A 26,560-nucleotide genomic window follows, 5' to 3' on the forward strand; every position below is an offset into this window, starting at 1 on the left:
TGTCAGTTTTTCCTGCCAATGCTATGAATGTCAAACCTGCCAGCCTTATGCCTCTGTGGATGTCTTGATGAAGGAGGCTGATTTGCAGCTGCTTCTCTTTCAGCCAGCTCAGAGCTGACAGTCCCAACCCCAGCAGGCAGAAGCTGAAAGCTTTATGGAGTAAATAGAAAGTACTTCTCTGTATATGCAGAAAAATGTATTATGTGCTTATTTTACTCTCTGTATGTCTGTGACATTTCACATCCCCACTTTTCCCAGAGGACAAGTGTCTATTCATGTATTCATTATACACTCAGATAGGGTATAACAGATCCTGACTTATGCAGAATGGTTACAGGAGCAGTTAATGAGTTGCACAGGTTTGGACTTGGAGTTTGCCTGTTTGTTAGAATTGGCAGCTCTTGAATTTTAACTTCTCTTCCTGGGTTATCAGGTTCCGATGTAAAGTATCTCTGAATTTGTGAGTTGTGGGTAATAGGTTAGAGATGGTTGGCAAGCAGCTTAATATGCTAGTACAGCAATGGAGATAAGCCCTTTGGAGCCCAGAGATGATTATCTGGTCATCAGCATTCATCCTGGTTTATGGTGTTGAGTCACTAGAGCTGTCATTATTTAATCATGTGGATAACCATGAAGCTTTGAAACAAAATTCTGCCCATTCAGTAGGAGTTCTGTGCAGTTCTCATCAGCCTGACTTCCCATGCAGTGGGAGTACACTTACCTGTTTGGAGCTGATGTGCTTTTTCTTCTGCTGGTTATTTGGTGGGGGGATGGTCTGCATTCTTCCTAGCGTATAGGAACCGTTAGAATTGTTTCTAAATCATAAATGTCATTTGGCTACATAAAACAGGGATGAAAATGAAAGCAAGGATACAGAGCAATGAGGTGAGTATGATCTATTTGTGCTTCTGCCTTTGATTTCACATGTCAACTCAGGTGTCATGTTTAATGGATCGTGCTACAGGCACAGTGAAACACTTAAGTTTCATTTTGGAGCCTCTTAGTATTGGCTGTAAGTGGTAGTATCAGGGGTACAACAATATATCCATGGTGGTTTATCCTTAAAAACATGTATTACTAGTTATATTACATATGATTTTGCCCAGTCATTTGGTTGCTTTTTATCTAATCTCTTTCAGTTTGTTTGTGTGTACTTGGTGAAAGGCTTTTCTTGGACAGTGTTATGTGAGTGCAGACACTTTGGAAGTGGGTGCCTGGAAAGAAAAGGATCAGGGTTTCTACAAGAGAAATGAATTATTTCAGAGAATATCTGCACCAACCCTACAAACAGGTTTTGCCCATGTTTGTGTATTGGTGAATTACAGGTGAAGGGGGCCAAAACTTCCAGCTTCTTAGCACCAAAGAAATGTTGTCATTCTAAACTCCAGTAAAGCTGGAACAGTGAAACCTTGTACTAACAATGGACAAATAAACACAGCTTTTTAGTTCAAACTTTATTCCCTTAATCAGAATAAATTCTTTAGCACACAAGCTAAATAACTGTGATTATATATATCAAAACCCAATTTTCCTGTTAGACAGTACAGGAGCAATGTTGTTCCGGTAGGAATTCAAACATGCTGTTGCTATGGAGCTTCTGCCATCATCATAGTAAATGACAGTGCAAATGCTGCCACAGTCTGCTTGCAGGAAAAGCTGTCATCATCACAGAACGCTAGAGCTTGGAAGGGACCTCCAGAGATCGAGTCCAATCCCCCTGCCAAAGCAGGATCACCTAGGGCAGGCCACACAGGAACGCATCCAGGCAGATTTTGAAAGTCTCCAGAGAAGGAATTTCCACAACCTCTCTGGGCAGTCTGCTCCAGTGCTCCATTGCCCTTACTGTAAAAAGCATCTCCTCAGGTTGAGGTGGAACTTCCTTGTGTGCTGGCTCATTATTCCTTGTCTTGTCACTGGGCACCACTGAAAAGAGCCTGGCACCTTCATCCTGACACCTACCCCTCAGATATTTATAGACATTGATAAGATCCCCCTTTCAGCCTTCTCTTCTCCACACTAAACAGCCTGGGTCTCTGTCTTTCTTCATAGCAGAGATGTTTGAGTCCCTAAATCATTCTTGTAGCTCTCCATTGGACTCTGCAGCAGATCCCTGTCTCTCTTGAACTGGGGAGCCCAGAACTGGACACAGTATTCCAAGTGCACATTGCTGTCCCATGGATAACTTGCTGGCCCCTAGGGCTCCAAGGTATTTCTCCATGGAGCTGCTTTCCAGTCCGTACTGGTATCTGGTGTTATTCCTCCCCTGATACTGGTCTCTGCACTTGTCCTTATTGAATTTTATGAGGTTTGCCTTCACCCCACTCTTAAACAGGAGAAACAGTCCCACCAAATTAAGCTGGATTGTTTTCAGCCAACTCCTGTGCTAGGATTTCTGGTAGATTTCCATGCAGTAAGAAAGCAAAAGGGAGAAGCAGGGAAGCGAAATCTTACTAACCAGCACGTAGATAGAGCAAAGGGGAGCATGCACCGACTGGCAGAAGTCACTGTACACAGATGTACACACACCTGTGGCTGAAGAAAACAGGCTGAAAGGAAAATGTTAAACAATTAGGACCACGACAGCTGGATGTGGCCTGCTTAGACTGACTCAAAATGGAAAAGAACTAACTGAATATGTTGTTTAGTTTAAGTTACTCATTTAATTCTGGTTTAGTGCTGGCATTCCTGTAGCACATGCATCTCAGATGGATTTGTGGCCGTAAAAGCTGATGATTTACTAATATATACCTAAACCTTTAAATGTCATCTTATAAAGTACTCTCTGCTTTGAACTTTGTGCATTTTGCCTGAGTCTGGTTTTGTTACAGAAGTATTCAGCAGTGAACACAGACTCCTTAAAAGCAGAGTGACTTCTTCCTACAGGTGAGGTTATGTAAATGAAAATCACAGAGTGATCTTTTCTTGCTCCCATAATAATCAAATACTGATCCCATGATTTCTTACTGCTGAGTACATCATGTTTTCTGGAGTTCTTTCCACAGGCTGGGGTTGGAGTGGCTGGAGAGCTGCCAAACAGAAAGGGAGCTGGGGGTGCTGATTGACAGCTGGCTGAACATGAGCCAGCAGTGTGCCCAGGTGGCCAAGAAGGCCAATGGCATCCTGGCCTGCATCAAGAATCGTGTGGCCAGCAGGAGCAGGGAATTCATTGTGCCCCTGTATTCAGCACTGGTTAGGCCACACCTTGAGTACTGTGTCCAGTTCTGGGCCCCTCAATTAAAGAAGGACATTGAGACACTTGAATGTGTCCAGAGAAGTGCAACAAGGCTGGGGAGAGGCCTCGAGCACAGCCCTATGAGTAGAGGCTGAGGGAGCTGGGCTTGTTTAGCCTGGAGAAGAGGAGGCTCAGGGGAGACCTTATTGCTGTCTACAACTACCTGAAAGGTGGTTGTAACCAGGAGGGGGTTGGTCTCTTCTCCCAGGCAACCAACACCAGAACAAGAGGACACAGTCTCAAGCTGCACCAGGGGAGGTTTAGACTTCAGGTGAGGAGAAATTTCGTCACAGAGGGAGTTGTTAGCCATTGGGATGTGCTGCCCAGGGAGGTGGTGGAGTCACCATCCCTGGAGGTGTTCAAGACAGGACTGGACGTGGCACTTGGTGTTATGGTTTAGTAGTCACGAGGTCTTTGGTGACATGTTGGACTTGATGATCTTTGAGGCCTTTTCCAACCTCATTGATTCTATGATTCAAGACATTGTTTCTTCTTGGAAGATAGTATTTTCAAATTACCTTTTTATATTTTCTTCTTCTTCCTTTCTTTCTTTTTTTATTTAATCATTTATTGCCATGATTTTTCCTTAACCCTCTGATGATGCCATCCTCTATCCCTGAAATCAAACAGAATGTAGCAGTTAGGTATTGTAGATTTCTTAGATAGGAAAACCAATGTTCCTCAGCTTTTATGATGCATCTTAACTTGCATGAATTATGGATTTCTTATATGATTCAATAATGACTCTGAAGTGTATCAGGTTTTAAGATACTCAGTTCTTTTTCAGCAACACTTCCATTATCTTTGTAGGTCTTTCTCAACATAATTGTTATCTCAGAAAATTAAAAATCTGGATCTATAATTAAATGTGCTAAAAGTTCTTAATAAAACTGCTCTGTTCTTTCCTTTTGAAATTGCCTGTGAGGGAGATTAAAGTATGTCATTTCATAGTTTATCATCCAGTGGCTTAGGTTGGAAGGGACCTTAGAGATCATCTACTCCAACATCCCTGCCACAAGCAGGGATGCCTCTCAACTAAATTAGCTGCTCAAGGCCTCATCTGGCTTGGCCTTTAACACCCCCAAGGAGGAGGCATCAACAACCTCCCTGGGCAGCCTATTCCAGAGCCTCACCACCCTTGTACTGAAGAACTTTTCTTAAGATCCAGTTTAAACCTACTCTCCTCAGCTTCATGATCTTAACAGACAAAGAAACAGGCCATGTGGGGAGCATGTTCATAAGATCCTTGATTGCTAGTTGCCAGTGGATCTGATGATTTCTGCTGGTTTTGTCCCAGTTCTGTTTTGGTGTGAATTGAAGGATTCCTTGTAGCAGAATCACTAACATGCAGTACACATACTGGTGTATTTCCTGTCTATAGGCCTGTGAGGACAGTTGCTGGATTTTGAGAGGTATGCTGAGGCATTCATTTTCTTGAAACTGGTCTTTTCCTTTGAATTTTTGGTGAGACCAGTCTCTAAGCTCCACAGTGTTGTGAGAACCAAAATGAGCCTGTGGTTTAATAGTTGCTTTGAGGTTTGCAGTTCTTTCACATGTCTGTTTTGCCAGTGACTAGCAAAAGCTAAACACAGCTTTTTCCTTGCCACAGTTTCGTGAAAGAAATCAGATAAGGAATAAAGTTCATCAAACTGACCTTACATAGATCTTAATTGATGGCTCCTTTAGCTTGAGTGTTATTCATTATGCATCTTAAAAGTTGGCTATTTCTTTTTCCAACTACAGGAAAAAAAGGAGTTAAACATGGAGCATACATTTCACACTGCTCTCGAAAATGCAGCTCCCTCTTTCTAGTGGGCTGCCTAATACATTGTGCTGTGAAATTTCCATCCTTCCCCTTGTTATTGCACACAAAGCAATTATTTTTAGTTTAGCTTGACAGGCTAGTAAAAGGAAGCCATTTGAGAAGTGAGGAGGGATGAAGTTTTGTAGAAAATCCAAGCAGCTCTGCACTGAATCATCAATCTCAAGAGAATGGAGACATTCCATAGAAATGTCACACAGGCCTTCTGGCATATTAATGAGGAAGCAGCAATGGGCTTTTAGTCAAGCTGATTGCAGAGTTCTTGCTCAGCCTGGGATAAAACCTCTTTAGCATTCAGTAATAGAACAGTTTAAGCAAACCCAAGATCAGAATAGAGACACAGTCCAGATTTGGCCAGTTTCAGTCATGAGGAGGACAGGACCCTTGCCTCTAGAGATAGGTCTGGATTGTGGTTTAGTTTGTTACAACCAAACTTCTTTCCTCACCTTTTATAAGCTGGGCTTAATAAAACCCTTAAGTCTACCACTGTTATGACTGCTATAAGACTTTTCCTGTCAGGAGATGGTGATTTTTTTAACTTGCTGTATACTTAAACATTGGTTTATTGGTTTATAAACTAAAGTAATTTTTTTTCCTTCATCATTTTGTTCTTTGAAGCAAGACCTGTGCTTTACTTTGGATTATTTGGGGGGGGGGGGGGGGGGGGCGCACAGCTCAACCTTTGGAAATAAACAAAAGCTACATAATATCTGGGAACAATAACATGCTGTGAGGTAGGGCAGGAGATTAGCTAGCTAAAATGGCTGTAACATTTATTTTTCAGTGTACCTAAAATGTTCTTGAAGGCAATGCAAAAAATAAAACCCTTCTGTTCATGTACTGTTGAAGTTGAATATCTAAAAATAAAAGTCAGGAATGCAAATGGGAAGGTTAAGAGAGTGAATGCAGTACAGCCACACTGTATTTCCTCCTGTTCTACTACTTTAACAGTACAAGAGGAGGTATTGTTAAATTCTTATATAATATGGAAATTAATTCCCTGGGCTTACTCTGGGAATAAGAGAAAGTGAATTTCTCTCCTTTTGTCTCTAGATACATAGGAGTTTTTAACACTGTGATTGCTCATTTGTGGAATTCTTGGCTGCAGCACATGTAAAATGAAGGAGTTTTCAGATTCCAGTTGAATTATTTGATTTGCTTTATGGCACACTTGCTAATTCAAAGTCAAAACATTATGGAAAATTATAAAGCAAAAAACAGTGTCAGGAAACAATGGCTGCTTTTCCTTCCCTTCTTTTCCCAACCCACTTGCAGTTGTAAAATGAAAGAAGCAATGTTAGCCAGGCCAGGCCCAAGACATGGGCCAGGCCCAAGACATGGGCCAGGCCCAAGAAATTTCCTGTTGCTCCCATAGCAAACTTCAAACCTTTCCCCCCCTCAAAAAAAAAATCAAGACACAACTGCTGAGTTACCTCAGCTATGTGGTGTGGTCAACCCAGATTTGTGTTTCTGATGGTGAGCCTTTCCTGGCTTATAGACAAAATATGGAATATTCCAAACAAAACTCCTTCTCTGGATACGTGGCACTAAAGGTCGGCTTAAGCAGTATTCCTTGCATTTAATGAGATCCAGTTCCTCAGATAGTAGTGAAGTCCTTTGCTGACATCATGATGCAGTTGTCATGGTTACAAAAGCACTAGCTGCTAAATACAAAGTTATCAGAAAAAAAAGAAAATGGAGGAAATCAATGTCCAAGTAGAGAAGACGGTTTGGAGGTCAGGGAGAAACGGAATGGGGAGAGCAGCTAGGGAATTAAGCAGGAAATAAAAGCAGGAGGGAAGCAAGTTCAAAGGCAGATATCCAGTGATGGGTGACCCAGGGGCAGACCCTGTGAGAACTTGATATGCTTATGTTTGTAATTAACAAAAAGCCTTCTGAGAAGTCTGGTCCCTTTGGGGTTACTGTCTTTGAAGCCTTGCATGTCATATCCTAGGACAGAATGATGGAAGAGGAAGGTATGTTCCGATACTGAAAAGTGGGCAGTGACTTTCCTGCCAGATAATCCAGTCGGTAACATAGGTGAATTAAAATAGAGCTCGGTATATGATGTGGGAAAGGGGACATGCATAGGGTGCTCCTACCTGTGTGCCACCTCCTATTGTTGACATTTTGGCCAAGCTCTGTTTGAGATCACTGCTTTCCAATATGTAGCCTTTACGTGCTGTGCCCTAGTTTGGGGATGTAAAGATTCAGATAAATTGATGAACGCTAATTCAACCTGTTCTTCTGACAAAAAGTGCTGAAAAGAGCATCTGAGATAATAGAGTGAGCCTGATAGCCTCATGTGAATTATATCATAGTGATTCTCTGAACAAGTGGTTTGGGATCTTCAACTAATTCCTGCAGTAGGATGGGAAATTAGGTTTCCATGGATACTGAGCCAGAAGCAGCACTGACACACATAGAAAATGCAAGCTTAGTTTCACTACAGCTTGCTTCCTAAGGAAAGTTCTTTCCCCCTTCCTCCCCACCCCCCTGCCATCACACTCTATTCTGTATCTTTAAAGGAAAAGAAGCAAATGGGCATTTGAGGAATGGGTGAAGTAACACAATACTATGCCCTTACCTAGAAACTGCTCAAGAAATGCAAGAGAGATGCACAATTTTAAGGTACAATTATGGCTAAAACAAAGTACACTAAAACTGGAGGAGGAGGAAGGCAAGGCTGTCGTTTATTGAACTTCTAGCAATCACTACAGATGACAGCAAGGCCTCTGGAAAGGCAGATTTAAAACCAAGGATATAGTTGAGGAGAGTGTCTATTCTGGTGCAGGGCTGTAGGTGTTTACAACATTGCTGGTGTTCACCTAGGTGATTGCAGCAATATGTACATCAGCACTCATGAAAGCGAACTGGGGTGGTGGTGGGGGATACCTGCCAGTTAAAGTATGGAAAAGCCAAATTATAGTTCTTTCTCATAAGTTAGCTGCCAGACATAGTGATAGGTGATGAACTCATTTAAAAACATGTAAGATAAGTGAGAGGAAGAAAGGTAGTTGGCAGTATGTGCATTTTAAAATCTCTTTCAAGTCAAAGTAGTATTTAGCACTACATTTTTAATTGCCATGGAGTAAAAATGTGGGGAATCTCACCATCTTCTTTACTCCATATACCAGTCCATCAAATACAGGATGAACACTGATGACATCCATGAGGAAAGGTTGTATAACTGAGAATGTTTCCAAATCACAGTATCGCCAAGGTTGGAAGAGACCTCGAAGATCATCAAGTCCAACCTGTCACCACAGACCTCATGACTAGACCATGGCACCAAGTGCCACGTCCAATCCCCTCTTGAACACCTCCAGGGATGGGGACTCCACCACCTCCCTGGGCAGCTCATTCCAATGACGAATGACTCTTTCAGTGAAGAACTTTCTCCTCACCTTGAGCCTAAACTTCCCCTGGTGCAGCTTGAGACTGTGTCCTCTTGTTCTGGTGCTGGTTGCCTGGGAGAAGAGACCAACCCCTTCCTGGTTACAACTACCTTTCAGGTAGTTGTAGAGAGCAATGAGGTCTCTCCTGAGCTGCTGCTTCTCCAGGCTAAACAATCCCAGCTCCCTCAGCCTCTCTTCATAGGGCTTGTGCTCAAGGCCTCTCCCCAGCCTTGTTGCTCTTCTCTGGACACGTTCAAGTGTCTCAATGTCCTTCCTAAACTGAGGGGCCCAGAACTGGACACAGTACTCAAGGTGTGGCCTAACCAATGCAGTCATCAATCCTTGATCTCTGACCTGTTGCTCCTACTCAAGAAATCCATTCAAACTTTCATGAAACTCTCACACTGAGGTATTTAAGATAGGATTTATACATCCCATCCATCTCCACAGGCAAACAATGTTTGTTTCAGGAAGAGCAAAAAATGAAGAAAAATAAATGCTATTTTTAAAACTTGAAGGGAACTGTTCTTTAAGTGACAGACTTAATCTCTTAAGAAATGCATCCAGGAACTCTAAACGGATTAAAAAGTGATTCCTCCTCTTTTTAGGTATTACAAAAAGACATAGGATTCCCATATGGTTAAGACCATTATTAGCTGGGTCATGCACTTGGCACAGCTCCATGGCTGTCCTCACTTCAGAGTTGTTACTTGCTCTGCAGATCACTGTGGGCCCAAGCACAGTTCAGGCAAGTCACGCAGCCCAGGAACTGGTCTCTCTAACAGTCTGGACAAATCCATCTTGTTTCCTTTAGAGGGAGAACAGAGGGTGCAGATGGACTCTCCAGAGGGAAGAGGAACCTTGGCATAGTTTATTTGCCAGAGTGACTCTGGCTGTTGTGATCACTGCATGGTGTTCTGCAGTTTGCTGCTGCCTTTAACCATGACAGGATGAGTAGGTGCTTTTTACCATCCCGGGATGAGATAGTGTATGTATGTGTGTGTATGAATGCACCTACAACACCTGAGGAAGCCAACTAATGGAAAAGAAAAAACACCTGTGCACAAGCAAAAAGCGAGGGGCCATTTACAGACAAAAGTGCATGTGAGAGGGTACTATGTCTGTGGCTGGTGGGTTGCTGCTGTGAAGTGAAAACCAATTAATTGCCTCTGCATAATGAGGTAGAATCTCCCTTCGCTACTATGATTTAGTTATCAGCCAGTCACCCACAATAAAATTCCCACTTCCTGAATTCTTATTATAGGCTGGAGAGAACAGGAGATAGACTGCTGTAATAACACAACCATCTTTTCAAGTTACTTCCTATCCAGCACTGCAGTGGAAAAAATCACCCAAACAAACAAACAAGACCTGAACCAACCAAAAGAACCAAACAGATCATCAGAGGAGTAAACTGCTATCCTTTTATAACATCATGAGGATGCAGCAGTGAATTGTTTTTGTTCTTAGTGAACCATCCCAGCAAGAGGGAGAGTATTCTGCATAGGTACTCCAGGTGAAGGAGAAAAGCATAGTAGTTAAGAGCTCACAGTTATTTCCCTGATGAATTACTAGTGTTTTGCTGCCTAACTTCCAAACCTTTTGCAGTCAGGCTGAATCACAGTACTTCAGTATTTGCATGACAGACAGTAATTGTCCTCATTGCAGCTCTCATTTGTTATGTTATTTAAAAATAAATGCTGCAGACTTGCCTTATATTGGCTGCAATTTAGAAAGGTGCTCAAGTACACACTTCAGTTTGAGCATGTGAATTGATACATTATTAGGCCATGCCCTGAAGATCTGAGAATGCAAAAAACTCACCATGACTAATTGTATACCTAAAATCACACACATCCAAGGATTCTGCTGCATTGGGATCCCACTTTTCAAATGATGCAACACAAAACATGTAGGCTTATAACAGTGCTTGGCCAGAGGTGTCATGACAGGGCCAGTCTCTTCACTGATGCCCAGTGATAGGGCAGTAGACACAAACTGGAACACAAGTTCCATCTCAACATGAGGAAAAACTCCTTTGCTATGAGGGTGGTGGAGAAGGCTGCCCAGAGGTTGTGGAGTTTCCTTCTGTGGAGACTTTTCAAAACCTGCCTGGATGCATTACTGTGTGACCTGCCCTAGGTGAAAATGCTTTGGCAGGGGAGTTGGACTCCATAATCTCCAGAGGTGGTCCCTTCCAACCCCTAACATTCTGTGATTCTGTGCATGTCATGAATGGGAACTCCAGCATCACGGCTATCCATGAAAGTGCTTGCAGCGCTTCTGTTCACCGTCCATTTGTACCTGACTTCATTTATGGCAGCCCAAGATGGGAAGAACTATTAGATTCCTGTAGGATGCAAGGCTTGCAATGACTTGGAAGAGGACCAAACATGATGACAAATAATAAAAATGGGCAACAGGAGCTTTATTTCTACAGTGATCTATTGTGATGCTTTTCATCTTATGTTTTGTCTGTTGGACTGACTGTGCTGAACCTTTATGTCCTCCTCTTAGGCACTGGGGGAAACGTATGAATACTTTAAGCGGTGTATAACAACTCATTGCAATGACACAACCTTTAGAGGCTTTTGAAGTCTATTTAATCATGCATCCCAAATGAAATATTTTTAAAGGATTTATTTAAATTGGAGCATAAAAGCCTGAGGGGAAAAGCCTGAGCTGCCTTAGATTTCTGAGGGAAATTGGTGACGTCACCATTCTGGTCAACTGTAATGTCTGAGAGATCAAGAAGAATAATCAACCAACCAACCTGATTCTTACACAATCCCTGTTCTATTTAATGTTTGTAGACCACGCCCAGCTCCTGCAGTGATCACAGGGAAGAGTTCCCTCTTGTGGATAGAGAATCCTGCTGCAGACAAGGGATGTGACACTTCGGAGCTGGTTACGGAACGAAGAGTCACCAGAATGGGATAAAAAATTTTGCAGCAAACACGGGGACCTCTATCTAGGTCATTAGAGTAAAGCCATGCATTCAAAGAGTGCTAAAATCCCCTTTTCATTCCTCACAGGGCTGAAAAAGGTGCTTAAATTTGTTTGGTTTGGTTTGGTTGGTTGTTTTTTCCCATTTTAAACTATGAGTGCATTTGTATCTGCATTTCTATTTGTGCTAGACTTTTATTGTAATGAATATAACTCCACAGAAAGCAAAAATAATGGTAAGTAAGTTTAAAATATCTGTAGAATGACCTACAGTACAATACATTAAAATACCACAGCTTTTAAAGTCAGATGGCTTGGTTCTGAGCAACTGAGAGGGAAGAAACAACACTGCAACACTTCTTTAAAAAGCTGAAACACCTTCTCTTGTTTCTAACTCTTCAGGTTCATAGACTAATACAACAGAATAATCAGGCAATGATAAAATTAGAGAATAAGAACACTTTTTAAAGGGGTATCTATGTAAACATGTTTTCCTGCATGGAATGTTAAAAACAGTACCCAGGGGAAATAGAGAAAACAGAAGGAGCTAATTGGAGGCTTAGGATAAAGGCAATCAAGAGCTAGTGAGGCACCTAGAGAAATTATTGTTGCTGTTATTATTACACATTCAAGCAAAACCTGCTAGGCATTTACAGAGAGGGATCCAACTCATTAAGGACAAGTATAGAAATGAGGTAAGGTAAATTGGCTTCCGCAGGTCCTGCTCTGCTCCACTGACAACAGTGAGAATCTCAGTTTCTGATTTACTCAAGATGTCTAATTTTCTACAGTGTTAGCAGAAAAAGTCAAGTTCTGCTACTGTCCCCTGACAGGGCTCCAGAATGTGAGAAGTGGGTGGAAATCAGAGACTAGCTGTAATCATTATGTATGGAACTTCTCACAACCTTCAGCAGAGATTTGTTTTGAAAAAATTAAAAGCACCAAACAGCCAAGTAGAGCTTTGGCCTAGTGTACTGACACTTGAAAACCACTAAGATTTCTCTCTATAAAAAGTTGAGTACCAAAGAACAGATGTGTATTAGCTGCCATTGAGTGACACGCACAAGTTGCAAGTGAGAGCTTTCTACATTTTTTTTTCCTAGAGGCATTGCTTGGCTGCAACCCATAACTGAATCTAGAGTGGGAGGTGCGGGAGGCATTGCATGGTATTACTGACAAGACACCTAAATGTAGCAGGTGAATTAAAAAGCAGAAGAGGAGTGCCTGGCGCCCGAGGTGTGCGGCCTCGCTTTGCGCATTTCGGGGGGCGAGGCCGAAGGGCGTGTATGCTGCGGACAGGGCTATGTACCCCTGCCCGGACATCGGACATGGGCCATGCGCGGAGCGAGATTGCGCCTTAGGTACGAGGGCGCCTGTGGTTCCCCTCCATCTCTGCAGCGGAGGGAGAGCCGGCCGCAACAAAGCACGGAGCAGCGGGCGTCATCGAGCCAGGACTCCGGCCAGCTCCGCGCAGCAGACGAGCAGGACTCCAACGGATCGGGCCCGCCGGAGCACAGAGCTGCAGTGGCCCCAGCGGAGCCCGCGGCGAGGCCCGCGCCGCGCCATAACCCCAGCTGTTGCTCCCGGCGCCGCCCCCGGAGCTCCGCGCATTGCGGGGAAGCCCTGGCCGCCGCGCACGCGCTCTACGGCCGCACTGCGTCGCCGGTGCCGTCTGGCCCGGCGCCAGGGGAGCCCCGCGGCGCGCCGGCAGCGAGGCCGCCCGGGCGGGGCGGGGGCCGCGTCGAGCGCTTATTTATAGCGCAGGAGGCTCCCTCTGGCCCGGGAAGTCCTTTCCCGCGGCTCCACGCTGTGCGTCTTGCCTCGGGCGAGGAGCCCGGGTTCCCGGCCCCTCTGTGCGCGGTTCTCGGTTCCGTGCGGAGCCAGTACTGGGAGCAGCCCGTATCTGCGACGAAGGCAGGCGGGAAGGGGCCGCGGCTGTGTCAGGGGACAACCCTAATGGTGCGAGAGCAGAGTCCCGAGCACTGTCACTTTTTGTCGTGCCGAAGTCAAGGGCGGCTGCTGCCGTGCGGTGCTCGGGGCTCTGGCTTTAGTGGTGACTCGTTCTCCTCTGCGGGAGAGAGGCGCATACAGCTTTAGTCTGGCGCTGCGGGTAGAGCTCCATGGCTCTCCGCTGGAGCGAGTAGAGCAAGGCGGTCCTGGCAGGCCTCCGGAGTCCCAGAGATTCCCCTTTTTCTGGAGCAGGCAGCCCCCGCCTGGGGCGCGCTGCCAGCACCGAGAAAACTCCTTCGCTCCGAGGCTGCCGAGCGCGCAGCGCCGCTGACCGTGAGCCACCGACGCGCAGTCCCTCTGCAGAGACTGTGGGGAGGGTAGTGCTGCGAGCAGAGCAAACAAGGCGGGTGCGAGTGAGAGCTTTGCGGCCGTTAGGCTCTGCCGGGAGCTCCCCGAGACGGCCGTGCCCGGGCAGCAGCCTTGCGCCGCCGTGGTACGGGGCCTCCGCGCGCTCCCGCGGCACGGGGGCGGGCGCGCGTCCCAGTAGCAGCCTGGCTCCTGCGCCCGGGCTCCCCGCTCCCCCACCTCCGTTCCCGGGGCCGGAATCGCCAAATAAGGAGCGGGAAGCCTCCGCCGGAACCAAGACTTATAAGGTTGTTTCCTAATATGGAAAGTGCGGCGGGGGCTTCCGGCGGGCTGGCCGGGGAGGGCGGGGGCCGGGGACCCCGCGCTCTGGGGCCGGCAGCGCTGCGGTAGCGCTGCGGCGGCGCTGCCAATGGCGGGACACAGGCCCGCAACGGGCGCGGGGCTCCCAGCCCGGGGCGTGCGAGGCCCCCAAGGCCTGGCTTTCCCCGGTGCCAGGCTCTGACGCCAGGCGGGGTCCTCCAGCCCGCATCCATATAAGGGCTTCCTGCTTTCCATATATGGCCATGTACGTCAGGGCTTGGGGCGGGCTGCGGCCGGTGGGACCCCATATATAGAGGCGGTTCTGGGGCGGGCGGGGAGCCGAGCGCTTCCAGCGGGCAGAGCCGGGGGAGCCCCGGGCGGGCGGGCGGGGAGACGACCACTTTCAGCGGGCAGCGCCGGGGCGACCGCGGCGCAGGGCACGCAGCAGGCGACGGCCGCTTCTCCACAGCCGGCCCGTCCGCCGGGCCTGCGGCGGCAGCGCCACCACCCGTCAGAGCCCGAGCCCGGCGCCCTCATGGCCGCGGCCAAGGCAGAGATGCAGCTGCTGCCCCCGCTGCAGATCTCCGACCCCTTCGGCGCTTTCCCGCACTCGCCCCCCGCCATGGATACTCACTATCCCAAGCTGGAGGAGATGATGCTGCTTAGCGGCGGTGGCCCGCAGTTCCTTGCCCCACCCGGGGCGCCCGAGAGCGCGGGCTTCGGCGCCGCCGGGGAGCCCGGGGAGCAGCACTTCGAGCACCTCGCCGCAGGTAAGCGCACTGGCCTCGCCCGTGCGGGCGGGGAGTCCCGGTCTACTGCGGGGGCAGCGGCGCCTGCGGGGACTCCGCGCTGCAGCGGTGCTCCTGTCCCAGCGGCTGCGCGGGGGGATTCTCCTGTGTGCGTCAGCGGCCCCGAGCTAGCTGCTGCTGGAGAGCTGCCAGTGGCGCTGCAATATGTGACGCTCAATTATTAATTAACCAGAAGCAAGGATCTGGGGCTGCGCTATGTGGGGATGGCTTGCGAAGTACTGGCAACAACTGCTGGAAGTAATCACTATTTATTTCTTTTCAGACACTTTTCCCGAGATCTCTCTGAACAACGAGAAAACCCTGCCAGAAACCAGCTATCCCAACCAAACAACGCGACTGCCACCAATAACATACACGGGGCGCTTCTCCCTAGAGCCGGCCCCCAACAGTAGCAACACCTTATGGCCAGAACCCCTTTTCAGCCTCGTCAGTGGGCTGGTGGGCATGGCTAATGCACCTCCCACCTCTACGCCTTCTTCATCATCGCCATCCTCTTCTTCGCAGAGCCCCCCTCTGAGCTGTTCTGTCCAAGCCAGTGAGACCAGTCCAATTTATTCAGCTGCACCAACTTTTCCCAATTCCAGTTCTGACATTTTCCCTGAACCGCAGACCCAGTCCTTTCCCAACCCCTCTGGAGCCCCCATCCAATATCCACCTCCAGCTTATCCGACTGCTAAAACCAACTTTCAGGTGCCAATGATCCCGGATTACCTGTTTCCTCAGCAACAGGGTGAGCTCAGTCTTGTTCCAGCTGATCAGAAGCCCTTCCCAGCCCTTGAGACCAGAGCACAGCAGCCTTCCCTCACACCACTGTCCACTATTAAAGCGTTTGCTACTCAGACTGGCTCCCAAGAATTGAAGACTCTCAACACTAACTATCAGTCCCAGCTGATCAAGCCCAGCAGGATGAGGAAATACCCAAACCGTCCTAGCAAGACCCCTCCTCATGAGCGACCCTATGCTTGCCCAGTGGAATCCTGTGACCGGAGGTTCTCGCGGTCCGATGAGCTAACGCGGCACATCCGCATCCACACAGGACAGAAACCTTTCCAGTGCCGCATCTGCATGCGGAATTTCAGTAGGAGCGACCACTTGACAACGCACATCCGCACACACACAGGAGAGAAGCCATTTGCCTGTGACATTTGTGGCAGAAAGTTTGCCAGAAGTGATGAGAGGAAGAGACACACTAAAATCCACCTTAGGCAGAAGGACAAGAAAGTGGAGAAGGCAGCTCCGGTCTCAACCGCTTCCCCAGTTCCTGCCTACTCATCTTCTGTGACTACATCATACCCTTCCTCCATTTCCACCACTTACCCCTCTCCAGTGCGCACAGTGTATTCTTCCCCTGCTCCCTCTTCATATCCCTCCCCTGCACACACCACATTCCCGTCTCCTTCTATAGCAACCACTTACCCATCTGGCACTGCCACTTTTCAGACCCAAGTGGCCACCTCCTTCTCATCTCCAGCGGTCACCAACAATTTCAGCTCACAGGTGACCTCAGCACTTTCAGACATGACATCAGCCTTTTCTCCAAGGACAATTGAGATATGCTGAGATTACCTTCTGGAACAGGAGAATTCACCTTTTTCCTTGGTATTATCAGACATGGAGTCTCCAACTACTCCCCCGACATCATGCGTTGCAAGGCTATTTAACTTTTCTTTAAACTTCAGCTGCCTGAAACAACTGCCATTTAAGTTTTCCACCTCTGTCGAATGACTTAATTTGCATGGACTGTGGATATAAGTTCAGTATATTTTCCCCCCCGTAAACAATAGTCTTTTATTAGGAAGAAAGGACTTTTGATTAAGTATATAGCTGATGTAAATTGTACATGTGCCATGGTTTTGCTTTCCTTTAGGTACTATTGATGTGACAAATCTTTGCATATCCATATTGTATTATTTGGAGTTTGCAGGGCCATATTTTGTAAATGTTAATTCTGTTTCAGTGACAATGCTACGATAAGTTTCAAACTTCTTTGGGAACAGCACTTACTGTATTTGAGCATGTTAGAGTGATGCTATGTAAATATCACCTGATGAGACACTCACATGTGGCAGAAGTTTTGTTTTTAAAGTTACAAGTCTTGGTGCCTTTTTGTGAAGCCTTGCTGACGTCATGCATATGTGTGAACAGATGCTTTGCATCTTGCCTTAAAGTGAAAGGGATGTTACTCAAGAATGTAAAGGAGAGCAGGGAATGGGTGGGGAGGGGAGCATGAGAAAGCCCTGGGGGATGGAATGTAAGCAAAAAAAAAAAAACCCCACACCTCTCAAAGTCTATTTTTGTTACCAAAATGTAAATTTATATATATATATATATATTCAGGAGTTGGAATGTTGTAGTTACCTACTGAGTAGGCAGCAATTTTTGTATGTTATGAACATGCAGTTCATTATTTTGTGGTTTATTTTTACTTTGTAATTGTGTTTGTTAAAATGAAAGTGACTGTTTGGCTTCTGAACACATTGAATGCGCTTTCCTGCCAATGGGATATTTGGTGTACAATACCCCTCAGAAAAAAAAGAAAAATAATAAAAAAAAAAATACCAAATCATGTGGCTTCCACGCTTTCCTTTAAGCTGCTGCATAGAAAGACTCTGCTGCAGCAACCCTGACTCCTTGCGTGGCTGGTAAGTAACCACTGGGGCTTGTGTCCTAGGGAAATACCCACTTGGAGAGGAGGGGTAGACTAATCGTTCTGAAGTCCAGTTGCTTGCAAAGACATGGATGGAGTACACCTGTTCCTGCATTAGGTGCATCGACTGCTCTTCTGTAGTAGTCCTGATTGCTGCTTTCTGGCTTCTCCAGAAGCATGCAAGTTAATCTTAGGAAGAAAAAGCAATTCTCCTAGTTTTGAAAATAAGAGTTGAAAATTAGCAGCTCGATTGTGTGTTCACAGGTAGTCAGAAATCTTACTGGATGGCAAGATAATAGAGCAGTTTCTAGCCTGGAAATCCAATAAGCTGAGTTCGAAGGGCTGTCTGACAGAAAGTAGCCTTGCTCAGTTGAGAGCTCTCACAAATTCCTCCTTGACACAACACAAGGCATAGAAAGGCATGGGCCTGATAATGTTCGGTAGAGATGTTTACAGGAGGAAAGCACTTCTTTACATGGTCGCTTGAAATATGTTTCGGGGGGCATGTGAACTCTTTGCAAAGTGCAGAGGAGTTTGCATCCATGAGAACTGGTGGTGCAGGCACAGAGGGTTCTAGTGCCAGTCCTTTCAGGTGGTCTCTCTACAAATCACTATTGTTTAGGATTGTGAGGGGCTGAAATGCAGATACAGGCCTTGATGAATCCCAGTCTGTTGTGTCTCAGACAGGACTGTCCTCAGCGGGTTGGGACAAGCTGTGGGTAAGGGCATGTGCTGCATTGTCTCTCTGCTGGTTTGTGCCTGCAGTGCCGGGTGCGGTCTGCAGGCTGTTAACAGTGACTTTGCAGCTGGCCCTGCTGGGCCTTTTCAGAGAAAAACACTAGCTCTTTTCAGCCCAAGGGGTTGCGGCCTCCAGCCAAGGCAGATTGACTAGGCAAGCTGAATGTGTGGGTTCACACTGTCTGAGCATGTAACTCATGTCAGAAGCCATAGAATCCACTTATGGGAGATGAGACAATGAACAACGGCCTTCAAATATGATGCTTCAAAGAAGGAAGCAAATTATGTAAAGCTAACCACAACTTTTTTTCCCACCTCCAGTTTCCAAAGTCAACAGCAATGTAAACACTTGGAGTCGGCCCAAGCCCATTCTGATCTGTGGGCACTGCTCTGTTCAGATGTTTAGAATAGAATAGTTCAACTGGAAGGGACCTATGCTCTACAACTATCATCCAATTCAACTGCCTGACCACTTCATGGCTGATCGAAAGCTGAAGCATGCTATCAACAGCATTGTCCAAATGCCTCTTAAACACTGTCAGGCATGGGGCACTGAGCACCTCTCTAGGGAGCCTCCCATTTGATGACCCTCTTGGAAAAGAAATGTTTCCTAACGTCAACACTGCATGTCCCCTGATGCAAGGCCTCTCTAGCTCAAAGAAACACTGGTCTTACGCACCCTAGGATTTCTCTGCTTTGTGATAGAAGATTCTTTCGACTCGTGGAGGTCTCCAGAAACCCACCTCAACCCTCTTCCCCCCTTCCAAGTCACCTTAGGCCTTCTCTGGAAGGTGCTGCAGTTTCCCATTAAACAGAAGAATTCTGGCTTCCCACAGCTGCATTGGTCACAGGCATTGGCATTCCATAGGTAGCAGCGATATCCAGAGGCACCGAATCAGGTATGTAGGGTTACTGTTAGCCTCACATTAACTCTGACTCAAAAATAGAGTAGTGCAAGCCAGTGGTTCCGAGGGCAGGGCTCAGCACCTATGCACTGTAGCTTGCCTGTAGCAGCCTGCAAGGTGGCAGATCCACTTTCTGTCCAGCCTGGGGGGATCAGTCTGAATTGCATCTCACTGCAGAAAGCTGCCCAGTATCAGAGTGTCTGGTTTGGGGAAAAAGAAAAAAAGTCCTAACTATTGGCATGTGCCAAATGAGGCTACTTTAATGCAGATCCCCTTTGGTATAATTTCCTATAAAGTGCTCATAATTTAAGATTTGGCATTTGTTCCAAATTGCAGTAGCTTGTGCTTTACATTTGTCTTCCCTGTTATAACCTAAAGAAAACAGATGGAATCTTCTTCTCTCACTCTTTTCACGTCCTTCATCCCTCAAAAGGATGCAGATTTCAGGGCAGACAAAGCATTGACTGCTCATTTCCTGCACGATCTTTTTCTTTGCTGTTGGTCCGAAAAAGCCAGGACTTTTGATTGTTAAAAAATTTGTTCCTGGCCAAACTGGGTCTCAAGGAAGCTGTTGCCAAGGAGTCAGCAGGTGCTGCCCCTGGCCGGGGAACCCCCTCGCCTCCCTTGCAAATGGAGGCCCAAAGCCGCGCCGGAAGCGCAGCGCGGCGGTACGGCAAGCGAAGGCCTCTCGCTTTTCGCTGTCAGAAGGTCTGTGTGCCTGAACTGAAGCTCAGCTGTTTGTGATTTACAGCCTAGCCTCAGAGCTGGCGACGAGCGACAGGCAGGGCCCCGCGTCACCGCTGGCGTGGACCCAGCTGGGCTCGGGGAGCACCGCGGGGACACGCCGCGCCGGCTCGCGCCGCGCCGGGAGCGCGCCAGCGGGCGGAGCCCCATCGCAAGCCAAGGGGCGGCCAAGGCCGAGCGGAAACGGCGCTCCCGCGGCGGCCGGAACCGCGCTCACCAAATTTGGCGTTTCCGCAGAGCCTTTTATGGAACTTCCGCGGCCCAAAAAAGGCGTTTCCTGCTCTCGCTTTCCCGGGGCTGCGCTGCGGAGCTGACCCCTTTCCTGCCTCAGGGTGTCCTGGCAGGCCCCTCGCTGGGGAAGGGTCCGCGCCCCGCACTAGCTGCGCACGAGCCGGCTGGCGGCTGCGGGCAAGGGAAACCTCTCCTTCGCCCGGGCTCCCGCGGCGGGCCCGGGGCCTTTTGCTGCACTCGCTGGCGGCGCGGCCTCGGCTAGCCGCGGCTATGTGTTGCCGTCTGAGTGCAGCGCTCCCAAGGGCAGCGTTGGAGGGCAGGCAGGCAGGCAGACAGACAGACATGGAGCGTTCCCTTGCTGCTGGTTGCTCTCGTGATTTCTTTATCAGGGACTGAGTCGCTTTGTCTACACGCTTCCGAAATAGGTAGGATGCAGTTTAAACGTGGGGGCTACTGAAGAGGCTAGTGCCCCTCTCCACCCGGGCTTCTCCCCTGTACAGCCTTTCCATAAACTCTGTTTCCCCTGAGGAAGTGTGGACAGGCCTCGCCTAGGTGACTGATTTGTGCTTTAATTACACTTAAACCCCTATTTTTTAAATTTTAATTTCTCATTAGAAATAGATAAAAACCAGCTCAGGCATTCTGTAAAGAGCCCCGTGCCCTCTGTGATCCGGCGTTGCTTGTTCCATTGTGTCCTGCTAATGTTCAGGAAATGCTAATGGAGAATCCATATAAAGCGGGTGAAAAGCAGCTGTTAAAGCTATTTCTGTTCTGACTCTGAATTACTCTTACCAAGTAGGTCATGGGCCGTGGCTGGCTGAAGAGATGAGGCTTAGCAAAGAAAGCAGAGGGTCGTAGGTAGAAACGCTAGAGTGAAGAAGTACATGTGATCACAAGGCCTTCCCTATGGGGCTGTAAAGGTCTGGACCGTAGGGTTCTGATTTTGTATGCCTGGATCAGAGGGGAATGATTTTGTGTGTCTGAGCAAGGCTTCAAGAAACCCCAATAAAAATAAGTGTGTACTTTAGTAGCTGGGGACTGAAAGATGTCCTTAGAAGAGGTTCTCCCAAGTACACCCTCAGTCTTGTCAAGTTTGACTAAAGCTAAATGGGGTGATTGAAGGCTGGCTTATGCAGAATATCTTTGTCCCCCTCTAAAGCAAAATGTTAACATTTAGAGGGCTTGTGTATTTGTTGACTTTTTGGTATAAATGTCTGTGCCTTTCATTTTTGTTTTATTTTTTTCCTAATTGTGGCCCAGCAGATTCAAGAATTCTCAAGACTTAGGAGTGAAGATAACACATATATGAAGAGGGCTTGGTTGTGTGATTTTTGAGCTAAACATTCCATGTTCTTATTTGTGTACATTAACCAAATGCAGCCCTAATAAGTACTGGTTAGACCTAGAAGGAGGATTGTGTGTTTTAAAGTGAATCTAGGATGAAATAGGAGCTGTAGCTAAAGAAAATGAACTCTTTAAGTGGTTAAGTTATTCATCAAAGTGACTTAAAAAAAAAACCCAAATCAACAACAAGCAACCATCTTGACTCATAGGTCTTAATGACTTATGGTCTTGACTTAATAAAACACTCTTCTGGTCCCTTCTAACCCTGAATGATACTATGATACTATGATAAATATCAGGGGCTGATGCTTATACCTAGTGTGTAGCACTGTCTTGAGTTAACACATCTCGCTCTCACAAACCTTACTCTCTCCCCACACAGATGTAAGGGAAAATAACACACACCAAAACACAACCCCTCTGGGTTGAGATAAAGAGTTAAGATAAAAAGTTTGACTGGTAATGATACAATCCACAATTACCTTAGCCTCTTTGCAGAAAAGGGTAGCCAAATGCAGAAGCGTCAGCAGAACCCAGTGACCTCCCCGCACTTATGATCCACAGCCTGCCCAGTGGAGATGAGCAACACCCCAAACCCCTGAAAATTTGAAGCAGCAACTGGAGCAAGAAACCTCTCATGTTACAATCTGAACTTCCAGCCTGATGATACTTTGATCCATATAGGACTATTGTTTTGAAGCTGGCATGATGGCAGCATGATATTGAATATCAGCAGCAGATTCAACTCAACCCATGACATTCTCTACCCCTTATTCTATACCATCTACGTAATTTCCAGCAGCAATTAATATCAAACAACACACATCATACATCATTCACTGTCCATTCTCACTCAAAATGGGATTGCTGTGTGGTACACAGGAGACTTTGTTGCTGCAAATAGTCTGGAGCTCCACCCTGTTCCATTACAGTCTGTATCAGTCCATGACCAGTCCAAATTGTGTGGCTGGGTTTTCACTTCTGGGGCAGTTGAGTCCAGTGGCTCCTTCCACCTCTACCAAGTGTAAGCAAACTGTGGCTTGCATTCCTTTGTTCCCCTTCCAACACATGCAGCTGTTGGGCTCTCCCTGTCACACCAGAAACATAGATGGGTTCTACCCCTCATGGTTTGATGGCATCAGAGTACACTGTGCACCTGTATCTACTAAAGCTTTATACTCTCGTGGGTTCAATTTGCCACGCCATCAGATCCATACAACCAACAAACCCAGCTGTCCCTCTTCTCCATCTGGTTGGAGGCAGAGCCAGTTCTCTCAGAGATTATCGTATGTGTGTTTCTTGATGTACCAGAAGATGTTCTTTTGTTTAAACAGAATTTAACAGGATGTAAATGCATTTAGGTTCCATTAGAAATATCAAACCACAAAGTACTCTTGCAAATTGGGTTTTAGAAGCTCTCCTGTCTGAAGGAGGCATTCTCAGAAGCAGCGAATGTGGCATTTTCTAAAGAAGAAATGCTTGACAGCAGAAAAGGTCTTTGAGATTGTTTTTTTTGGTCGGCCTTTTATGCCTTGTCTAGTATAGGCTATAATGATTCTGAGAGAGAAAAAGAAAGTCACTGTAATGGGTGACATCTGTTCATGGAGTAGAAAGGCTGGCTACCTGACTGCAGTGACTGCCAGCACAGGAAATGACATGCATTTTCCACTTTTCCTGTAGTGTGGTGGTAGCTTTTGTTTTCTTTTGAGGGCAGGCATAGCTAAATAGGTGAAAGGATTGTACTTAAAGTTCTTTTGTGCAAGCTTTACAGATTTTGAGTGATTTTTCAACTTGAGAGAGAGCAGCTTGTGTCAGAGTGCCGTAACCGAGCGGTTTCAGAGGTGGCACTAATGGGCGTTAGATACTAATGTCCATATGCTGCCACCTTGTGTTTGGAAACAAACCCAGCTTGGATGTGTGATCTTTCTAGGAAATACCTGTGTTAACAGTGCTTAAGTGACCTTATAACTGTAGGTCCAGTCTCGAGTATGAAAACAATCACTTTGTGTATGAAAACAATCAGTATGCTTTCCTTTATGAATCTGAGACTAAGGCTTTTGGGTTACTTTGTCTGTGTGTAGTTTTCTTCCTCTTTCCCAATTCCTCCCTGAACTCACAAGAACATAGTTGTTTTGTTTTCTCGTTCAGGGTTCCTAGAGACAAATGTTGGAAGGCATATCTTTGGAGTGTGACATAAAGAGCATGGCTTACACCTAGAAATCTGTAACTTTCGTTTTCTGACACTGCTTTTCATGGTTCGTTCCTGCTGTCAGTTTGCAACAATCAGAAGAGCCAAGAATGCTCTGTGAGGCCCTGTGTAAACACCAAACTTCTAGATTCTTGTTTTAAGGAGTACTAGCCAAGCTGCTTCCAGTATCTGGGAAAGGCACAAAACAACACTAAATAAACTTCACTGTGCTTTGGAGTCTGGGATGCCCATCTGTCTCCAATGAGCCTAGGTAGGACAAAGAGTGCTTTTATTCTTCCTTCATTTGCATGTGTGCAACACCTGGGCACACTTCAGAGAGTTAAAATTGTTCAGTGCCCCCTGGAACACGTGGCCTTACAGAGATCTTTTCAACACCTGAGAGAAATCTTGTCTTTCAGCAGGAATCTGCCCTCTGGCAGCAGGGCGAGTACTTGAATATACTTGAATATTGATGCTGTCATTGTATGGTATGAATTTCATCCTTAGCTCTTAAGGATTTACTTGAATTTACTTGAATTCCTTCTGCTAAGTGATTTAAGCATTTACAAACTAATAACCAGCTCTGCTCCAGGCAGAATTGCTGTGTGGTGAGTTCTGTATGCATGTATTTACTATACATGGACAATGCTAAACAAGTCCAGCTTCTGCGAAGTAAAATTGTATTCAGTCTTGATTTTTAACTGAAAACAGTGAATTTAAATCTTAGAAATAATAAAAAAAGGGAATTATAACTTCATCTTTTAAAAAATGTCATTGTCTTGAGATGCAGTAGCCTATACCAATAGTGTGTTCTTACCATGGAGTGGAGTTTTCTCTGTATTCATGGAAGTTCCTATCCCTGTAGAACTGCATATCTACACAACATATCTCAGCATGGTAAGATTTGCTACTAGGTGAAAGTTAGTAAAAAGACTAGGATTTTTTTTTTAAATGTAAATCAGATTTTCTTTTGAAGCTCTGCTTTTTTGTGGGGTTCTTACGTTCTTCTGTCATGAAAATGTCACCGCTGGCCAATGCCAGAGAGGAGAGAGGCAAGGACACAAAGCATAGAATTAGGAGAATAATTCTTGATTTATTCCCCTTGTTCTGTCTGAACCTTCCAATACAGAATGTGCCCAATACAGAGTCTAGTTGTGAGGCGTCCGTGCCCATGGCAGGAGGTTGGAGTAGATGATCTCTGAAGTCCTTTCCAGCCTAGGCCGTTCTATGATCTTTGTGCAAGCATTGCACGGCTCGGTGCTGCCACCGTGTGTCCGAATATCGGTACCGCAGCTGAGAGCCACCTTTGTGCCTTGTCTTAATCTGAAAATTAACAATTCAGAAAAATTCCTGGGAGTGAACAAACTCTTAAAACTGGGAATACTTTTCCCAGAAGGGATCTGTGATGCCATTGAAAGTAACACTTGATTTAGTGAGTCAGGAGACAGGCGGGCTGAAGTATCCTAACATTAGTGGTGAAACCCTGGAATGGGTTGTCCAGGGAGGTGGTCGAGGCCCCGTCCCTGGGGGTGTTTAAGAGCAGGCTGGATGAGGCTCTGGCCAGCCTGATCTAGTGTGGGGTGTCCCTGCCCATGGCAGGGGGGTTGGAACTAGATGATCCTTGTGGTCCCTTCCAACCCTGAATGATACTATGATACTATGATACTATGATTAAAATGCCTGAGTGATCAGCTTTAAATCTTTGAGAAACACTGTAGTGATCACTTTGCACGTAGATATTGTGTAGTGGAAGACATTTTGCCGTCTCTTAAAGCCATGTAACTCATTGGAACTGTGTGTATACACATTTCCAACAAATTATTTCCCAGGGTATTTGGTGACAGGAACCTCCTCTGCTTCAAGGACAATTTAAATGCAAATCTAAATGGTGGAACTGTATCTCTGAATCACTTCCCTAGGTGAAAGTTATTTTTTCAAAGGTATGAAGATTGTTGGCCAGCCAGGTTCTGAAGCAGTGCCCTCTGGTCCGGTCGCCGAGCTGTGCTGTTGGGTAGCTGGACGCCTGTTTGTGCATCACCAGTGGTTATAGCAGGAAAAAAGAGGTACAGAATAAATGTTGGTGTTAAAACTTAAGCAAGTTTGTATGTTTTATTTTTGTTGTTGTGGTTTTGCTTTTGTTTTGTTTTTCAACTGCTATTAGCACTGAAACTAGCTAATTTCCTACACCTTTCTAAAAATTTATCTAGATCAACCCAAACCATGGCTTGGAAAACATGATTACAGTAATGTTCTGCTTCCTGCTCATAGCTGAGTATATCTTAAGACTAGAGCTGGATGTAATGCACACACTGGTAGGAATAGTGCTTAAGAAATTGCTTAAGAAATGACTCAGTAGAGTTCTTTGTGGAAGTTATGATGGTATGGAGGTTATTAATATTCAATAGATGGAACAATTAATAAAAATATTAATCACTTTATTCATGTTTAAAAAATCCCACAGAAAATAAAACCTGTTTAGTGGTTCAAAATACTTGGTTGTGGAACAGATGTCTCAGCAGCAGGAACATGTAACAATTTAAGCAATACGAGCAAAAATCCAGAAACAACAAACAGCAATTCAAACTGTAAAGAAAAAAGAGAACAAGCCCCATGAGGAGAGGCTGAGGGAGCTGGGGTTGCTTAGCCTGGAGAAGAGGAGGCTCAGGGGAGACCTTACTGCTCTCTACAACTACCTGAAGGGAGGTTGTAGCCAGGTGGGGGTTGGTCTCTTCTCCCAGGCAACCAGCACCAGAACAAGAGGACACAGTCTCAAGCTGTGCCAGGGGAGGTTTAGGCTGGATGTTAGGAAGAAGTTCTTCATAGAAAGACTTAATGGCTTGATGGCCGCACCCAAAGAGTGGCTGTCAATGGCTCCATGTCCCAGTGGAGGCCAGTGACAAGCAGAGTCCCTCAGGGTTCAGTCCTGGGACCTGTCTTGTT

The 26,560-nt window shown here is 46.2% G+C and overlaps 1 protein-coding gene and 1 long non-coding RNA gene across 2 annotated transcripts; one reads left to right on the forward strand and one right to left on the reverse strand.

Annotated features, from left to right (window-relative positions):
* Positions 1–3,256: 3,256 nt before the first annotated feature.
* LOC137451689 (uncharacterized) lies at positions 3,257–6,750 on the reverse strand. The gene is made up of 3 exons (XR_010989872.1): positions 6,488–6,750; positions 4,887–4,969; positions 3,257–3,848 (listed from the first exon to the last, which is right to left on the reverse strand). It is a non-coding gene; the product is annotated as an uncharacterized lncRNA (long non-coding RNA).
* A 7,617-nt stretch (positions 6,751–14,367) lies between these two features.
* On the forward strand, positions 14,368–17,389 carry EGR1 (early growth response 1). Its single transcript, XM_068159399.1, has 2 exons — positions 14,368–14,784; positions 15,086–17,389. Exons 1-2 carry the CDS (start codon positions 14,550–14,552, stop codon positions 16,381–16,383), a joined length of 1,533 nt encoding a protein of 510 aa, XP_068015500.1. The 5' UTR covers positions 14,368–14,549; the 3' UTR covers positions 16,384–17,389.
* The last annotated feature ends 9,171 nt before the right edge of the window (positions 17,390–26,560 follow it).

This window comes from Melanerpes formicivorus, unplaced genomic scaffold (assembly GCF_026170545.1).
Source record: "Melanerpes formicivorus ecotype bairdi unplaced genomic scaffold, bMelFor1.0.p_v2 SCAF_2, whole genome shotgun sequence".
In the NCBI taxonomy this organism is placed as follows: Eukaryota; Metazoa; Chordata; class Aves; order Piciformes; family Picidae; genus Melanerpes; species Melanerpes formicivorus.